The sequence below is a fragment of the Lissotriton helveticus genome, chromosome 8, assembly GCF_964261635.1.
Source record: "Lissotriton helveticus chromosome 8, aLisHel1.1, whole genome shotgun sequence".
Lineage (NCBI taxonomy): Eukaryota > Metazoa > Chordata > Amphibia > Caudata > Salamandridae > Lissotriton > Lissotriton helveticus.
The window spans coordinates 103088071-103108081 of record NC_136069.1 but is presented as its reverse complement, the minus strand read 5'-3'; the positions used below and the strand labels follow the sequence as shown (position 1 = coordinate 103108081).

At 43.4% G+C, this 20011-nt stretch overlaps 1 protein-coding gene across 1 annotated transcript in view; it reads right to left on the bottom strand.

Moving 5' to 3' along the window:
• The window catches only part of STYXL2 (serine/threonine/tyrosine interacting like 2), a 169362-nt gene that overhangs the window by 11493 nt on the left and 137858 nt on the right, over positions 1–20011 (bottom strand). Inside the window, exon 5 of the mRNA XM_078656691.1 lies at positions 14978–15195. Coding sequence (XP_078512817.1) covers positions 14978–15195 — 218 coding nt within the window. The remainder of the gene's footprint in view (positions 1–14977; positions 15196–20011) is intronic.

Below are 20011 nucleotides of genomic sequence, written 5' to 3'. Positions count from 1 at the left end.
ACAGAGTGAAACTGCATTTTTGTACACTAGGAATCAATTTAGACGGTATAATTTGTTCAACAGGGTCATAACTTTTAAAATCAGTATGAAAGGCACTCTATCCTACCGACCTACGCTGCTCGGTGAGGAGTAGGAAGGCTGAGGTGGTCTGGCGGTGTTCAGAGCCAACCCTTGTGCCATTCATTGCCGCCATTTTGGTAGGCGGTCTAGATGCTCTGACTAGTTTTGAAACTCCAGCCCAGCTATTTATTCTCCACCGTGGCACGCAGTGGGTGTGCCAAAGGCAAGCCCATCTGCGCCTGCCCGTGTCCCGCCAGGGGCCAGAAATGCTGCCTGAAGGTAAAGCAAGGCCAGTTTATTCAGCAGCGGAAATCCACAGGCTAAATGTCATTCCTAGAAATGTCTGTAAACAAGACATATCTCCATCCAAGCTGCCATGGCCATGTAAAGCTTGTAAGGCAAATCTTGGGATACTTCATATACAGAATTTTAAACCCAAGCAAACTATGAGTCAGGAGCACTGTCAAACAATCAAGATGTATTTGGTGAATTGCAGGTCGCTTTTAAAGCAAAATACAGAGATACATATGTTTATAGAGGATTATCATCCTGATGTGATGTTTCTAAAAGAGACGTGGTTAACAGAGGATTCGACACCCAATGTAGTAATGGCCCTTCACCCAGGATATATAATAGCGAACTTCAACTGGGAAGGTGAAAGAGGAGGTGAGGTGGCAGTAATCCTCAAAGAATAATGGAAAGAACAATTAACCCAGTCAATCTGACTGGTTGTGAGAGCGTACAATTCTCGATAGAATTTTCACCTACCTCCACTTTCTCTGGTCTTCTGTTGTATAGAGCTCCGGGGGCAGCTTCCCATTTAGCTTCATTACTTCCAAATATAGTGGTGGAATACTGCCTAACAAAGGCTAACTTCACCTTTTGGGAGATTTACATATTCATTTTGATTATATGAATTGTGAGGTATCCACTAGGATAGAAGCTTTACAACTAATACAAATCGCTACGGGTCCGACTCAGATGCCAGGACATCTACTAGACCTGGTATTCACTAACCTCTCCAATCTCTGTACTGAAGAGGTTATTCCTACTCCTTGGTCTGATCATTTTATAGTCCCAATGAAGCTTGAAATTACTAATATGAGTTTGAAGAGGCCTCTGCAACATAAGCATAGAAGGCTCTGGGCAAGATTGGATAGCAGGGAGTTGGAGAAGATGTTAACCATATCTGTACCAACCCTGGCAGGTGACACTACGGAGAGGTATAACAAGTTGGAAAGCTGGGGGAACAAATGTCTGGATAGGCTGGTCCCTTATAAAATTCCTAAAGGAAATCAAATCGAAAATTTGCTATAGAAGAGCTATAAAAGACTACAAGCGTTTGGTAAAAGAAGCAAGGATTACATATTTTAAGGAAAAATTTGACACCTTGACCTTAAATGCAAGGCCAATTAGGAATTGGTATTTACCGATTCCTTAATACCGAATCCTTCCCTACATCACGAATACCTAAGTACCGGCCGGTAAAGGTGAAATTTACAGAATTTCACCCTAACGACCGGTATTTGGGCCACCTACATCGGGCCCGTATCTTTGCTGAGACAGGCAGAGGAGAAAAGGACTTCCATGCTGACACACTGGCGCCAGACGGTGCGATTCCAGCACGCAGTGGCCTGACATCCCTCACGGGGTGTCCATTTCGAGACCAAGACGGGGTCCCACAGTCTCTCAATTCAGGTAATGGCGTCGGCTTTATCCTAGGGGGAGTCTTGGTTCTACACCTACATACATGCTAGGTACAATTAGGTACATCTAGTTAGGGTCACCACGTAGGAGTACGCATTATTACTGTCATGTATTTGTATACTTGCCTGTGTTCATTGTTTTAGCACTATGGTAGGAATCTATCATCCTTTTACTCTATTAGTGCTTACAATCAATTATATCTGTTTCTGTCTTATGGTTGTTTCAACACACCTATTTTATGTTAGAATAACTCTAGTTTAATAACTGCTTATTGAAAAACCTCCCCACCGTTTATTCTGTGTATTTCTCTGAGACAAAGTGAGCACAAGTGACTCAGCGAAAATTACAATACTGTTTCCATGATCCCTGATGGGACAGAGTTATCATGTTCAATAGTTGCCAAGAACTATTCTCTCCTTGGTAAGAGGAGTTTACAGTGGCACTATGAGCTAGCTGGCATACAGGGGAACATACCCGGTGGGGGTGTCTGGAATCAGTCTGGACACCAATTCCACAGTCTATATTGTCTAAACGAGCAGATCCTATATAGGTTTCTAGGAACTACACAACACCAGAACGGCATGAAAATACATGCCCTATTTCGAGGTATTCATCAACCACAACATTCCTCAATTTTGCATACCCAAACAGTTGCATCGGTCAAGAAATCACAAGTCTTTGACTATGCCTCATGACGCAGCCCCACAGTCACTCAACAACACCAGCCACCAACACACTTTGCCCCTGCTGGCACCACAATGTTTAGAGTGGAAAGAAATAGTTACTTAGTTTTGTCCATCAGGATGAGACCTCCAGGCGCCTGGCGTCACCTGCACGAGGGCAGGATCACTATCCCACGTAGATAAAAGGTTGTGATCCCGGAAGCTGCTCTGCTTCCAAGTCTGGAGAGATGTTTCCCCTCAAGTGGAGGTGCAAGCTGTTGTAGTTCCCGGCAGCCAGCCTTAAGTGTCCACAACGCACAAGAAACCCCTCAGGCTCCGTCACGATGTTCTCCACAACAAAGTACATTGTGGTGTGGGTCCAGGGAGAGGGAGCCAGTGACCTCGGACAGAGCCAGCGATGCCAGGCAGTACTGTCATCCCAATCTGGAGGTTGAAGACAGTCTCCGCTCCTGGCTCAGGTCCCTTAATACCCCTCGGACACCACACACTCCAGAGTGCAAGCTAGCACAGGTCTCCTGGTTGCAAGCACGTGTCCCTTGAACTCTGCAAGTTTCTCCCACACTCCTCGAATTCCTCGAGTCCCGGCACCTCAGGTAGACTGCTGATCTTTCGAGCACATTCTTCTTCACAGTGTGATGAGAGTGTACGTCAGGATGATCATTGTCCCAACCGATGATCACTTCCACCCGTTTCCACCGCACCCTACGCGGTCCTTACAATCTCCAGGAGATCCTTTGTGTCCCTGAGATCTCATGGACAGGAGGCCAGCCAACCGGCCCTTGAAAAGCACTTAGGGACCTGGGCCATGACAGTTGGCACTTAGCTGCAGCCCAGCAACATTCAAGCAAAATCCACCAAGTGATAGTCCCCTTCCTGGAGTACGACAAGCTTCAGGCTACCACAAGACTGCAGATGATCCAGTCTCAGTTCCTACTGCCCTAATGATTCCTCGCATCGATGTCCCAGCATGAAACCAGCGTAGTATGGTTCCAAATCCAAAAGAGTCTCTAATTTTGGAGGCTCGAGCCTTAGTAGTTATACCCACATTGGCCTTTGAAGATACGACCAGGTCAAAAGGCCACCTTTGAAATACATGGCTCTCTACATTTTGTCCTGTCTGCCATCATACTCCAGGTGGTTTGAGCACTATTTTTAATGGGGCCCAACCCTGCCCCTTGGAATGCAGGTGCATATTCTCCCAGAAAGGCCCCTTGGAGACAGAGGTCTGCAGTGTCCCTTGAGCCCCTAATTTATGGCCTTCTATAAGGAATACACAGATGAAGCTGTCTCCCCAGGGCCCAGGTGTGAATTAGGAGACAGGCACACTGGCACACAGAGCCACAAGCACCGAAATGCCCACTTTGCCAAAGTGACATTTCCGCCTACGTAATGCCGAATCCACTACTGGAGAAGAAAGAGTAAGTAAACACTTTATTGTATAGTTAGTAAAAACCATTACAAAGTATAAATACGGCAATATACTAAAACACAGAAAATTTACACTGCTGTGTGTATGATAAAAAGTTATAAAATGAGTGTCTTTCAAGTTAAAAAAAAAAAATAGACGTGTTCCAGGTTCAAGACTTTGCGAGAGTTCTTTGTTTTTTCTCGAAGTTGTCAATGAATTTGACTGCTCTGCAAATGAGTTGCGGATCTACTGAGCATAGGATTAGTATGATCGCGGACCGGCAGGTGCGTGTTCCATATTCCTTAAATTTGTTTTTTAACCAACTCCGACGTTCCTGATCAAATCCGGGCAGATACAGATCAGATGGATAAAGTCTTGTCTTCCTGCGCCACATAGACCGCATCCATCACGTTCTTGGGGCTTCCACTTTGGTGACACAGCATTTGTTGGGAAGCTACCCAGCCTTAAATTGAGGTGTTTCCGTTTGATGACTGGTGAAAACGCAAGGTCTAGGAAGGCTGCCGGTGCTGATTTTTTATATGATTGAATTGTCATCCAGGCATGAGACCGGTGGCTGAAAGTTAATTTATCATCGAGCAGCGAATGCCTGTTCGCAGCCTTCTTTACCAGCTGTTTGAAGGAAGATACTGGAAGCTTGGATTCCCAAAGTGCAGTCAAGTCGGTTAATTCTAATGACGATTTGAGATACTTGGCGTAGTGAGAGTTAGGACTTTTACTAATTATTGTCCACAAGGTACGATGTAGCGCAATTTCTTGGTTCATCCAGACATCGTACCAACATTTTTTGGTCTCGTACTTTTTTAGCAACACTTGGGATTGCAAGCCAAATTCAAGTCTGACTTGTGTGGGTGATGCATTGCTAGGCAGCGCAAATACACGTTTGTAGATTTTCATTTGAGCTTTGTCCAGGAGTTGTGCACTCTTGCCATGATGTAGGACGCTCCCATAAGCTATTGTTGGGAGTAGCTTAGCTTTCATTGTTGTTAGCAGGGGGGAGACCAGGGGGCCTTTGAGTTCTGTCGCCAAGCTATTGAAAGCGTGCAATAGGACCATGCCCTTTTTTTCCATGCTATTGAAGTGCGTAGTGAAATTAAGACGCTTGTCCAGTAGTATCCCAAGATACTTGTAACTTTCAAACGCTTCCAACTTAACATTGTCTATGGTGAAGGTTGGTTGTACTTTGGAGCGTCGGGTTATAAGCATAGTCTTTGTTTTTGTGCTGTTTATTACTAGCATGTTCTGTTTGGTGTAGCGGGTCAGTTCCTGTAGTAGACGTTGCAAGCCTATTCTTGTCTGGCTTAGTAGGACCACATCGTCGGCATAGGACAGGTGTGTTATACAGAGATTACCTAGCCGCGGTGGATGAGCATTGATCTGATCAAGGCTTACTGGTAAATCCGGCATGAATAAATTAAAGAGGTGGGGGGCCAACACACAGCCTTGCTTTAATCCATCAGAGGTATTGATCTTTCGGGTTAGCCTCTGTCCATTGTCGATCTTTACCTGCATCCAGGTGTTACTATACAGGTCAATGATCGGCGTTAGGATTGAGTCTGGCAGGCCCTGCTGCTTCAGTTTGGCCCATAGTAATTTCCTGTTGACACGGTCGAAGGCCGCCTTAAAGTCAACGAAACAGGTGTAAAGTTGCTGGTGGTTTTGTAGACTTTTTTCACCAATCAAGCATAACGCCATTGCATTTACCATAGTGCCTGTTCCGCGACGAAACCCTGTCTGATTTAGCGGGATTTTGCTGTTCATGTCCGACCATTGTGCTAGATCGGCTAGCACCAGGGATGCGTAGTATTTTGCCTCCGCATTAATCAGGGCTATTAAGCGGTAATTAGTTGGATTTTTGTGGTCTCCGCCTTTATAGATGGGATTGATGATGGCACCCCTCCAACTTTCCGGGACCCGACCTGAGTTGCTAATTGACCGAAAGAGGGTATTGAATTTGCGTGCCCAGAACTTGGGGTCCTCTTTGTAGATTGCCTGCGGAATGCCATTCGGCCCCGGCACACTCTTTCTTGATTATTTGTAGTATGCGGCAATCGTCGTCTGTCCATATTGATTGACCTATGTCTTCCTGGCTGGTGGTCATGCCGTTAGTGCTAGAAGCAATCGTACTTTCCTGGTTCATAGCTCTTGATGTTTCAGACGCATTTATTAATGTTGTAATATGGTTTGCAGTAGGCTTTATTGAGAATGTATCGACTATGTGTTGGGTCCAATCATTTTCAGCAATGCATGTCATACTTACAGTTTGTGCTGCTCTGTTAATGGAGTTGACTTGCATCCAGAAAGCCCTGGTGTCTGATTTTTTTATGTTGTGCAACAATTTAGCCCAAAAGTCGTTAGCTTTGTTCCTTTTTTCCATCCAGACCAGCTTCTTGTATTGTCTACTTGTTGATCGCACTTCTTGCCAAATGCTTGGGTTTGTCCTTTGACCTTGTGCCCATCTTGTGAGCTTCTGAAGGTGTTTCTTCGTAGAGAGTGCAGTTTTTGTGAGTTTGGTATCGGTCTTAGGATAGGTCTTCCTTTTAGCATTACTACTGGACCTTGGTAACCTTTCCAGGAAGGCAGACCAGGTTTCGGAGCATAGGTCCTTGTCTGCAGTGGATGTTTTGAGTAATTTCTTAGCGTCTGACGCTATATGAGGTAGGGTGTTGCTCGTCCACCTTAACCGCTTCAGGTTGATTGTTGAGGTTATACCTGGTATAGTTGGTACCTTAACATACCTGGAAGAACTCAGTTTCATCTCGATGTGTTGCATTGAGTGATCACTGTCTAGTGAGCAGATTATTTAAAAAAATTTAACTAGTCTCAGCAGGGGTAGTGTTACTATTGTATAGTCCAGGATGGAGCTTGCGTTGTGGCCAATTAGGTGGCGGCAGGGGGTTTGTCGTGAATGGCTCTTCCATTTATTACCCGCAGGCCAAGGCGTTCAAGGTCCCACATCAGCTGCCTACCCACTTTATCTGCCTTCTTTACCGATATAATCTCCTGGGGTTCGACATCCCACAGTTCATTTGCTACAGAGATGTTGTCCTCGTCTTCCGGTTGGTGTAAAAGGTTGGTGTTGAAATCACCCGTGACAATAATCTCCCAACTTGGGTGTTCAAGGCGGGTGTTGGTTACCACGTTAACCAAACTGTGGAAGAGGTCCTTTTTGGCCGATTTTTTCGGGTGGGTGTATAAATTAATTAAGATGATTGTTCTCGTCTTGCTTTTTACTATGCGCCCCAGTTTAATGATTTGCATGTCTGGTGCTGAAATGTACATTTGCGAGGCGCTGATCTTAAGTGCAGTGGATATGTATGTTGAAAGTCCCCCCCTTGCGCGCCCATAGCGCTGGGGACGCGTCGCGCTTTGATGGAAACATAGTCTTCCTGGTACATCAATTGGCTCCATTGACCACGTTTCCTGCAGTGCTATGATGTTATATTGGTCCCAAGTAGCTGTTTTTCTACTATGGTTTAAGATGTTTTTCGCTCCTGCGATGTTCCAGGAGAGCAACTTTATTGGGGTTCCTTTGGTCTCACCTGCCTCGCAATGGGTTCAATTACCATTAACGCCCAATGTCTGTCTCCAATGATTGTTAGTGGGAGTTTCGGCCCCCCTGGCACCTTGCAGTACTGAATGAGTGATTCAGCTTTTGCCGTCGTCTCTTTTCCCACATCTTCTTAGCAGGGGTGACGGATAACCCTTTTTTGTTTCTTCTTTCAGCGTAATTCCCCACTCTTCAAATTTACGCATTTCCGTGAGAATGTTTTTTACTATTTCTACATTCCTCCAGGTGGTAAGCGTGCCTTCCTTAGCCACATTGTCCCCTAACGTAATGAATTCAATTGATAGTAAATCAGCGGGTGTTAGGTGGCTTAGGCTTGGGATGGAGGATGTCAGATGGAGAATAGTCCCTCGATTTAATAGGTCTTGTGTGCCTTGGGGCTCGTAATTGGGAATGAAAAGTATCTTTCCTGCTGTAACTGTTTGCTTCTCCGTAGGTCGATCACTGCTAATCTGTGCTTTTTACTTTGGTAGGAGTTTTGTTGACCTGTGATCCTCATGATCCTTTGCGTTAAGATGGAGATATTGCGGTATTTGATTATACCCATCGCTCTGGGTTTCCGTGAGTGGCATATTCGCCAAGGCCTTTACTTCCCGGCCTATTCGTTTAGGGCCGACCAGTTCTGGATGGTGCCCACTAACTGTGGTGGCAGCCCCGCGGCATGGTCCTGTCCATTCCACATTTGTGGTTTCTGTAGTTTGTTGTATATCATTGTTGCCTGTAAATATCGTGTGTTGTATTTGTTCGTGCATGTTTCTGTCCGCCTTTGTTCTTACTTGTCTATTGATCTTTTGATTACTTTTCCTTGGGGTTGGATTATCGGTTGTTATGGTGACACTTTTACCTGCAATTGAATTATTGCTTGGTATGATGACGCGAATGGAGGGAGCTTTTTGATTTTTGTCCATTCCTTTAATTGCTACCCAATGGGGTCCCTGATTACTTAGTTCATTTTTATTATGCAGATTGATCCCATTTATAGGATGGCTTTTATCTTCGTGAGCAGTGCGCCCTTTTTGACAAGAGATGGGCTCAGTTTTTTTTTGCTCATCCAGCCGACTATCTGCAGTTTTATTTGGTTGTATATTGTTGCTAGGCCCTTGACCCGGGCTACAGTCAGTGCCACTTGCAACGGGCGTTGAACTCGATAGGTCAGTGTAACTGGAGTTCCCGGCTCCTGGGGTTTTAGAAAAAACGATCCCCTCCGTATGCATAGCTTTTTTTGTTGTCGTCGGTTGGGTCTTGTCCATAGGGCTTGTGCTTAGTGGTGTTTGTCCCTCTTCTTGTTTTTTCCAGATTTTATGCTCTTTGTTTATCCCGATTGGTAAGTGGTGTGTCCCCTCTTTAATGTTAGGTTCCTGTTTAAGTTTGCTTTTTACCTGATTAAAGATGGGAAAAGTAACCAGCGTCTGCTTATTTGCTGGCGGACAGTTTGACATCTGAGTTCTGTTTTTTCTTGCCCGTTTTTTTTGCCGCTTGGTTAGACCTTTAAGGTCTTTTTGGATACTTGCCCCATCCTGGTTTGAGTGCTCCATTCCCAATGATTTGCAATCGTTGTTTTGTATGATAAGGGGTGCTCCACCTGTTACTTTAGGATCCTCTATTATATCGTCAGGTATCATTGTTGGTTTGTTTGGTTTGTTTTTTACCACTGCTGTTTGCCGTGGTGACTCGTCCGCTTGATCTGCATTAGATTTAACCGGATACTCCTTTTGTGGGCTCTTGCAATTTTCAAAAGAAATAAGGTCGCATCCGATTGGTGTGCTGTTGTTGCTCTGGTTAGCGTGCTTGCATTCCAGTAATATGTCTTTAAGTATTGAAGGCAGATCCTGTAATTTTTCCAATATTCGGTGGCAAGTACATGACTGGGATGCTGCCCATGGTTGTATCTGATCCTTGATAATGTTGAAAGTGCTGGCCATGGTGTCTAATTTTTTGTTTATGTTAGATATGTATTCCGCCATTGTGCTCATAAGATGTATCTGGATATCGAGTTTGTCTGACTGCATATTGAGGGTTTTAATTGAGGTTTCCAATATGCACCCCAGTGCACTGTGCAATGTGATTATTGATTCCAAGTTTTTGTTGATGTCGTGCCCTATTTCGTGCCGCTGTGGGTCCCCTGTGTTGCAGTTGAAGGAAAATCCCTGTGGGACTTGCTTTTTAGACGTTGTGTCATTCTGCCGCACTTTAATCTTTTGCCGCGTTCCCGGGCGCGATTCGGGGCTTTTTGTTATTGCTACATCAGCAGCTGTTGAAACACTTGAAATCTCTATTATTGAGGGTTCCGTTTGAGCGCCTGAGGCAATCTCGTTTGGGGAGTCCGTTGGTGCATTAGTATCTTCCTCTTGATTCAATCCACTGGATATCTCAACTATGTTGTTACTTAATGGCTCTTTGTTCGGAGAGTTTTTTGTGCACCAACCGATTGGTGTTACTCCATGATCTTCCTTTAGATTGACGTTTGTTTTGTAGGGGGTTTTTAATCCCTCAAAGATGGTTCCGGTTGCTTCCTGGCCCACCGTTTCGGTGATGATTGACTTGCTGATTTTTAATCCCTCCAAGTTGCTTTCGGTTGCGTGAATGTCCGAGCAGGCTTTTGTGTCGTGGTTTCCTTTGTATTCTCTATAGATTTATTCATTACTGGGATCATGCGTGAATCCGGTCTTGGGGTTGAATGGCTGTATGGAAGCACCTTGTATGCTAGTTCGTGCGCACTGGTGTTGTGACAGTCCTCGTTTTTGGATTGAGCCACATGGCTTCCCGTTATTATTTGATCTTGATTTATAGCATTGGTTGATAGTGATAGTGTTGATAGTGTTGCGGAAATTCTTTCTCTTTCTCTTTTGCTCTCTTTTTTGCTGGATGAGCGTCTTATAGTGTGTCCTTCAGTGTGGTAATCCATGGACTTGATGGATCCTGTATGGGTTGTTATAGGTTTCTCTTGACTGGAGAAGAATCGTCATTACAAACTCATTGATATCAAAAACTATACCGCTACTACTCTACACGCAGGAAATACTGCTCAATAGTCTTTCCCTACATTCCCCCATGCAAATGCTTTGCGAGAAGTAGGTCCAGTCGTACCGAATATACACTCTGGTGCCATTCATGACCCTTGCCTGTAACGCACACACGCGCACATGCCCTACCTCTTTTCGACACCGTTCCCTATCCCCACGGAGATATAGCAAGAGACATGCAGAACCTTGGCACATAGATTTTTAAATACCAAGATGAGTAACAGTAACCTGTGCACACAGGCCCCACCAAGGTAAACCTATGGTACGATCGATAAGCTACCTCCACGAAGGGCACAACCAGTGCTGCAGGCCCATGGAGGAGCATTCGAGGTACATGCCCTGGGTAAATGTCTTACCCCTAGACAAGGGATTTATAGCTAATTCGAATCAGCCAATCAGGTATACACTAATCACAAGTTTGTATATGTCAAGCACAGTGCTTTAGCACTGAATGGCAGTGTCAAACGTGCTCAAAGTACTAAGGCTAGCACTTCGTTCTGAAGAAAACCAGGAAGGCGAAAATCAAAAGGTTGAGGGAAAGCACCATAAAAAGAGCTATTTCCAACACCAATGAAACTGTAGAAACCCCTATCCTAAGTTAAAATACAGGAAGGGAGAGGAATATGGTGATGTGCGTCGCGGGATGATTGTCGTCTGCTCAGCAGGGCGATTAACCAGCTAAAATACCATGGGGCCAGATGTAGGAAGGATATTACCGGTCGGTAACGGCCGAAATTAATGAATTTCGGCCGTATACCGACCGGTAATAATAGCTTTTCTGATTGAGGGGCAGAAATTAACGATTCGGTAATTTACCGAATCGGTAATTTAAGGAATCAGTAAATTACAGATTTCTTAAATACCGATTCAGTAAATTACCGAATTCCTAATGTAGGGAGCACTAAAAGGAGTGCTTATCCCATGTTAGGATTCGTTATTTACCACCAACTACAAGTTGGTGGTAAATAACGAAAACACCCCAAAAAGGCATGTATGTCTGCAACATGTGCATCCATACACAATTGAGGGGTGCAACAGGGTGTCAAAGTGACACCCTGCCACCCTTCAATGTTTTCCCCCTTTAACCGAATTGGTATTTACCGATTCGGTAATTGACATTCATTCCTATTATCCTCCAGGCCCATAGGAATGAATGGCAATTACCGAATCGGTAAATACCGATTCGGTAAATACCGAATCTTACAGATTCTGTAATTTTTACCGAAACTTTATCTACATCCCATTTACCTATTCTTAAATACAGAATCGGTAAAATTCGGTATTTAAGAATAGGTAAATTGGGATTACCTACATCTGGCCCTAAGACCGCTAAAACAAGCCTCTGTGGGATGGAAAATAGTTTACAATAACAAAACAATAACAATAAAGAAGGAGCCAGTAAGATTTCTTCATCAATATCTGCTGGCCACTAGTCCAAATCTTAGCAAGGCCAACTAAGCCTTCTCTCCTCCCTTCTTGACATGGATAAATTGGCAACCATTAAGGTTTGTCTCTGGAATGGGTGCTACTCATGCTGACTCATAATTACCAGTTCCAAATATTCATGAGAATCCACATTCTGTAGACAATTCCATTTCCATTTACCACCTAGTTAGGAGGAAAATACAAATGTTCAGCGGGTGGTAAAGGGGAGCGCGGGGCCTATGCAGGTGGCTGGGGTTGCTAGCACAATGGGCTGGTTGAGGGAGCATTGGACATTCTCTTCCACCCTGTAGGAGGTGGTCTGGTGGAGCTGGGCTGTGCTTGCACCAGCAACCCATGGGGCATAGCTTCAGGGGGGTGTTTGGGGTGTAACTCTCCCCAAATAAATGCATTCTTGCCCTGATAGTTTGCTCTGGGGGCTAGAGTCGAGTCTGCTATGTCTGTGTCAATTTTTCGTTGTGGGCCATGAATAAAAGACAAAACAATGACCTTTGCTTTAAAACAGGAACGAAAGACAGAGAGATACATCTGGTGGCTACATTTCAAAATGTGAAACCAGACGACATGGAGTCAATACCAGCTTCCCTGCTTGTTCAAATTGAATAATCCTAGGCAAACATTTTATTTCAGAGCCTCCTTTTACTTTATGAACGCCTACAAGAGCACTTTTAAATACTTAAGCTCAGGATGTGCTCTGTTCAAGCACCACTTATGATTGATTTAGTAGACTCTAATATTCCTCTGTCTACAATAAGAATCTAGGCCACATGTACATGACTACTTTTAGGTTACATGAAGGGTCTGGGAAATAGTCACTACTGTTTTTTAGCAGTAGTACTTTAGAAGTTCAATTTATGAATAGCATTTTGGAGTACATTTGTAGTACTCTTGAACTACAAAGAATACTGCAAAATACAGGTAGTGAATAGCCTCCAGGCCCTTCAATTTGGTGGAGACATGGAAGCTACACTTTTGGATTAAGTTTACACTCAGATTTGTGAATAGCTAAAAAGGGATGTATGATGTTACAACGCATACTTTTACAACGCATTTTTTACAACACAACATCCATTATAATGCATTCCATTACAACGCATGCCATTACAACGAATTTTTTAAAACTACATTTACAACGCATTCCATTACAAAGCATACTACCTTTACAACGCATACCATTACAACGCATAAAATTACATTGCATGTATGGTAAGTATTGGATAATGTAGGGGTAAAAATTACTATTCTAACTCCAGGGGGGTGCAACAGTAGGGTAAGTGTTGGATAGTTTAGGGGTAAAAATTACTATTCTAACACCAGGGGGGTGCAACAGTAGGGCAAGTGTTGGATAGTGTAAGGGTACTATGTGTTGCAATGTTATGCATTGTAAAGGTATGCGTTGTAATGGTATGCGTTGTAATGACATGCGTTGTAGTGGTATGCGTTGTAGTGTCATGCGTTGTAATGGTTGCGATGTAATGGATGTTGCGTTGTAAAAGATTCGTTATAATGGTGGTGCGTTGTAAAAGTTGCGTTGTAAATGTTGTTTCCCGCTAAAACGTAGTAACCTTACTCAAATTACTCAGGGGTGTACGGTACCTTTCTGAATCTGACCCATATACTGACTGGTTTACCACAAAATAGCAAATCTGCACCCATATTTGTACTCCTTGAATGGGTGCAAATGTACTACTTTTTGAAATTCACAAACATTGACAGTAATAGACTTGGTAAGCTGTGCCAGTCTCACGTTTCCAGGCACACTACTAGCAGTCGAACTCCCAAAAGGTGAGGGGATGAAAGTTTGCAAATAGTCTACTCAGGAGCAATCGGTTGTGGTAGCATTCCAACCCATCGATTTTCACTCACTGTGTCACAAAAGACAGGGACACACTGGATCATCAGGGTGGAAAAGGGAGAAAGACTTGGCGATTTGCTCTTGTGACGGCTTCTCCAATAAAGAAACAATGCACTTTATTTTCCTTTGCGAAAATTTTCTTCCAATTCGCAAGCGTTTTATTATTCCTCTCTTAAAAGACAAAGGTTTTACACAAGTTAAACCAGCCCTCCATTAATTGCAGCTACTTTCTAATGTATGGGAGATTTTTAACATTGTTAATTTCCTTACTATGGCTGTAAGACTAAAGAAGAAAATTAAATGGGATTAGTTAATGTGACAAATTCGATTAACTGAATTGTGGCTGAGGATATTCTTTTAATGTTTCTCTGAATTTAAAGGATGTTTTTTAAATGAATTGAATACAGGTACTGTATATATATTTAGCTTGCACCTCTGTATTGTATTTTAACTGTGTTTTGATAATAATCTTGGTCTTGACTTAAATTGTTCAGTATACTTTTATGTTTTTTGTTATGAACCGAATAAACTACTTTTGACTGACTGACTGACAGAGACACACCAAATGCAAATCTGTACTGACCTATTCCTCGTGGAAACAGTCCATCCTAAAATTTGGTATCCTCACCCTCCTCCCTGCGGTGCACCACTCTTTTATTTGGGAAATTTAAGATTTACACCTAACCCTACCCCTTTCCCTGCCCGTCCTCAAATCTCTCTCACTAAGCTACACCCCTGCAGCTGGCTTTTCTGCAAAGTAGAATTGGGCCCAGTGTTGACACACCCAGTAATTGGGCCTCTTGTGATCAAGTGGAACAGTAGCTCACTCAGGGGTACCATTTTGCCTGACCTGTATTCTTGCCCCAAACAGGGTAATAGTAACACCTATCCATTACAGCCAGGGCTTGACTGGAAACCCAAAGCAGCCCTGACAATTTTTCTCAGACCAACCCCCCCATCCCTGGGTAGAGGAAGTTTTTGGGAGGCTGCAGGTGTAAAGCACTGCTGCTTTTGTTGCTGAGGCCGATATTGCAGTCCTTCCAGCCCCCCGGGAAAATGCCCTATGCCCGCTACGGCCAGTCCGGCCCCGATTACAGGGCTTAAAAACAGAAAAATGCTACAAGAAAAACCAATTCATTGTATTTGAATTGTTTCACAGTAATAGTCAACAAACGTTGTATATACTTTTTTCTTCTGTGTTCGTTTTCTCACCTCTGTACGTCAAGAGCGCCTCATCGAGAAATTCCGCCCCTTTGCGAAGGTGCTTCGATATATCACAATCCGGAAAGTCGTCCACCTCTATGCCCAGGTAATGAATATCCATGCCAGAGTAGAATTCGGGTGATGTGAACACCCCCGTGCCGTGCCCACAATTCAGAATGTGGGTGATTCCCATCCGCTTCAGCCGCCCTTTGTTGACAGCGACGCTCCTATGGGAAAAGGAACAGACAGAGGGTTCAGGCAATAGCACAGCATGGAACAGGAGTGCCTAGCACAAAGAAAGGTGTGAGCTTATACAGTATGTGACAGAGTATTTATTTATTTATTTATAAAGTTTTTTATAGCACGAACAAGATCCCGAGGGATAACAGAGCGCTTTACAATATGATTGGAAGAATGGCAAAAGCAATATCTGTAACAATATCCATAAGAGCAAGAGTAGGGTTGTGCTACCTCACATACAGAGTTGCCACCTTGTTATTTTTTTTACAGGCCTGGATTGTAATTTTAAGCCCAGGGTGGGTGAAATACTGAGAAAAGCAGTGAAATCCAGAATTGTTACACTTCTGAAACATAAACCCTAAACAGCAAAACACATAAGAAATCATTATGAGAGCACACAGATGAATAATTTCCATATTAGAAAATAATCCTGACAATTTTACACAAATTCTTTTTCACCTGCCAGTGCAACTAAAAAGCAACGTGTTGCGCTTTACAATCGCCTCAAATTAAAAAAGAAACAAACAAATGGTGTGTGCAGTTTCCAATTTAAACATTTGTGGACATGTACATTCAGTGGTTTTGAAAGTGGTCTGGTAATGCGTGGGTGAGATGGGCAACTTCTGCTAGGATCCCTACTACATCTGTCCTTTCCATGTACAGTGTGTAAACAGCTCACTGGGACAAAAATATATACTATAAAAACAAGCACTTGCAAAGCCAATAGGATTCACAATCCAAGACTTATTGGCATTGCCAATGTCTTTTAGCCATGTTGGATAGAAGTTTTGCTGCTGTTCAGTATGGCTGAAAGTCATGGAAAAAAGCACTATGACGCAGCCAGCGCTGGCCGCCTCATGACACTACTCTTTAATTTGAGAGTACAAGTCGAAGAGACAGATGTCTAGCCGAGACCTTTAAAAAGAGGGAAGTGGACATAGGAGAGCTGACCAGCAGGAAACAAGCAATCAAGAGTGGGTTGAAGCCATTCAAGGGTAAGAATTCAGACCCGGAAATCAGTATGAAGAAAGCGTTTGGACTAGAATATATTAATGCTGTAGAACGGTGAGCAGAAATGCCAGGTTCAAGCTGATTGAAAATAAATACATACAATTTATGAAAGATAAAATGGTTTTAGAACTAGAATTCATTTTTTTTAAACTGGCAATTATACCTATAGAACCATCCATATGGTTAGTACTACTAGTGGTAGCAGGAAGAGCCAATGAGAAGGTAACATTTTGTGGGGATCTCAGGGATTTAAGCAGCAGGATTTTGCTGGACAATTAATGCATAATCAACCCAGAAAATAGCAGCTATTGCTATAGATATATAGTGGAAATGGGCACATATTTACACACTTGGTGATCATGTGCTAAGATGGAACAATTTTGTCTACCAGTAGAATGACAACTATACAATTTGGTGGAGTGGACCAGTAACCCGCATCCTTAGTTGTGCCAGTTAGGAGTAGTGCTTATAGACAAAGGGCGAAAGAAACCAAAAAAAATATCAAAGCTAGGATTAACATTGGCTAAAAGGAGGACTGCCATGAACTGGAAACATTCCACTTAAGATGTGGAGAACAGCTATGGTGAAGTGGTCAATGCACAATGCAAATTAAGGAGACATCAACATTCTAAGCAGGGAGCAAATGTGGCTATCCCAGGATGTGAATAGGCAAGTCTAACTTGGAATATCCCTCAGACAATAGACCATCATGAATACATTACTGATGTTGAGGAGCATGAACTGTAAATCACACTTGACTTGACTTAAAAATGCTACTTAGTTACATGTAAATAGACATATTTGATCTTGTTCCCAGTAGGAACTCTTGTGATATACACAAGAGCAGAAAATGGTTCAACTTCTAACTCTACAAATGTTAAGCTTATTGAAGTAATTATGTAAGCTGAATTTAGTCTGAATCAGATATCTGTGTTGTAGTTGGTTGTTATTCTGTCACATAAAAAATTAATAGATTTAAAAAAAAAACATGTCCTATTGTGATTAGTGAAATGACAGGAGAGTTGAAGAATGCACCATATAACGGTCAGGGAAAACCTATTCTTAAGGTGCCCAAACTGAAGAATATATTGGTATCAAAGATACAATGGTTTTACAACTAGAATAGTTTTTTTAAAAACTGGTAATTATATCTATACACAGGGCCGGACTGGGAACCAAAACCGGCCCTAACAAAGTGCTCGGCCGCCGCCTCCCCCCCAACCCGCGGGTGTTGGGGGTGTCGCTGAGCTACAGGGGTGCCGCTGCCGAGCTACATGGCCGATTTTACAGCTATGCTGCAAAAACGGCCCTGTAACAAAATCGGCCCCCAGGGGCCCAAAACCGGTCCCCAGCCGTGCGGCGCACCGGGGGATTGCCCGGCGCCCGCTAAGGCCAGTCCGGGCCTGCCTATACAACTATCCATATGGTTAGTACCACTAGTGGTAGCAGGAAGAGCCAATGACAAGGTAACATTTTGTGGGGATCTCAGTGATTTAAACAACATGATTTTGCTGGACATTTTTTTTGCCCAAAACAGGGGAAATCGTAGCATCTAAGATGTAAATTAGTTTTCTATGCTTGATCTTCCAGCTGCCTACCACCAGGCATCATTACAACCAGACAGTAAAGAATTAACAGCATTCTGAACACCTGTAAGATGCTTTCAATTCAGGTAGGTACTCTTTGGTTTGTCTTTCACAGTGTTTCAGATATAGCTGAGCAGTTCACTGGAAGGTGTGAAGGGAATTATGCATTTCCAAGAATCTATGTTAATTATGAGAAATACTAGAGAAGAATGGGTTGAGAGCTGTGGAAAGAATCTTGTTTTAAAGAAAGGCAGGGAATATTTGAGATTTGGATGGCCAAACAAGAAAAAAATCAGTACTGAAGGAAAACTCTTGTGGAAATTAAGGGTTAAATCAGTAGACAAAGACATATTTGTCATAAGGAAGGACAATATCGTTCCACAATGACAGATGAGAGATAGGATATTAAAGATGAATTATGAAGGCTGTTGTGATTTCCGCTGCATGGTAAAAACATGTACCCCTGTCCTAAGTGCCCAACTGTACTGCTGTCTGGATTCCTAATGCTGAAATTTGTTGTCATAGGCAAACACGGATCATGTGTGTGAGCCATGACTAACACCTGTCTCACGGATTGCTGTCTTGTTGGACAGGGAGGGGCACCCAAAGCAAAACCGTCATAATGGTGGAAGGCTACCACCAAGAGTCACGAAAAAACCAAGGAAGGGAGGGAGAGTCTTACGAGTGGATTCGTACTCCCTAGGTAAGTTTTACATAAACAAAAATAATCCACCATATAGTGTTTGAAGTGTTCCTCACTCACATTAATATATAAAAATACCCTCACATGCACCATACATAGTCATTAACTCTAAGTGCTCCCGCGTAGTCATAGGTCGCAGCACGCCGCATCCCATAGAGGGGTGCGAAGACCCCTATGATGAAGCATGACACCAAGGGTCCTTTTGATGTGTGAGGGGTATTTTAAAAAACACTAAGTGCTCCACACCGCAGTGATGAACACTTCCAAACACTATATTGTGGATTCTTTTTGTTTATGTAAAAATACCACCAAGAGTCAAGCATTACGAAAGTAGTGGTGGCAGCATACCGTGTAGTGATCAATAGGAGTGAACAGGTCCTTATATCCCTTTGTCGCTGGAGTGAGGCTCACTCGCCTTTGTTAAGGTTCTGCTGCTGTGTGCTTAACTCACCCTTGGCCTCCATCAGGTTGAGGTAGGGTTTGTGCAGCATGGAAGAAGTGACTATGCCCTGGATTTATGTGTGCCTTGGAAGGGTACAGTACAGGGTTAGAGCAGTGCAGCATATGTGTGGTTAGTGCATGTTTTGAGTGTATGAATGCGTGCAAGGAATACCCTACATGAGATATAGTGCTGTGCAGTGCGTGAACAATAAAAGCATGTGCTGAATGTATGTGAGATTATGGAAAGTACAATACATGATGGGTGAAGTGGTGTGCAATGTGCACATGGTGATTGTGTGTGTGCTGGCAGTGTGTGTGTTTGCAAATGGCACACCCTAGTACTATACAGAAAAGCTACAGTACTAAGCAGTGTGAGTAGACCGTATGTGTGTCTATAGTGGCACAATGCATGGAGGCAACAGTACTGGACAGCGTGTGTGCTGTGTACATATACTGAATGAGGGTGCCTGCAATTGTACATTGCATTGCGTATCCTGGGTTCCATTTTGAGAAGCCCAGGCTTGCCTGGTGAAGACATGAGGAGTAGAGGATACCCCCACCCAGACAGATTTGTGTATTGCTGCATTCCTTTGAGCTGGGTGGGACACACTGGAGCACGGGAGGAACAGACTTCCCCTTTACACTACAAAAGGGTGCTCTGTGATTCAGTGGTAGGTCACAAGGAAGGGTCCTGAACACATCTCAGGCCGGAGATGGAGGTAATAAACAAATCATAAAGAGTAGGACTGGGAGACAAGAATTAACCTTTTGATGTACATATCACTGTGGCTGGCATTGAGGTGTGAACTCTGGTCACTCCCATGAACTATGTTGTGGGTCTATAAACTTCAGAGTATCTCCTGCTGTGAAAGATAGCCATCCATGAAGGAAGAAGTGGAGGAAAAATGTACACTTCAAAAGAAGCAGAACTCCAACATAAACCTTCAAAGAATCAGACCCTAAATCAAGTTTAATGTCTGGAAAAGGACTATAAGTAGGGGCGATTGAGACCCCAACATTTCTCATCTGCCATGTGGCTAGACGGGCTGTCTGAGAAGGGGA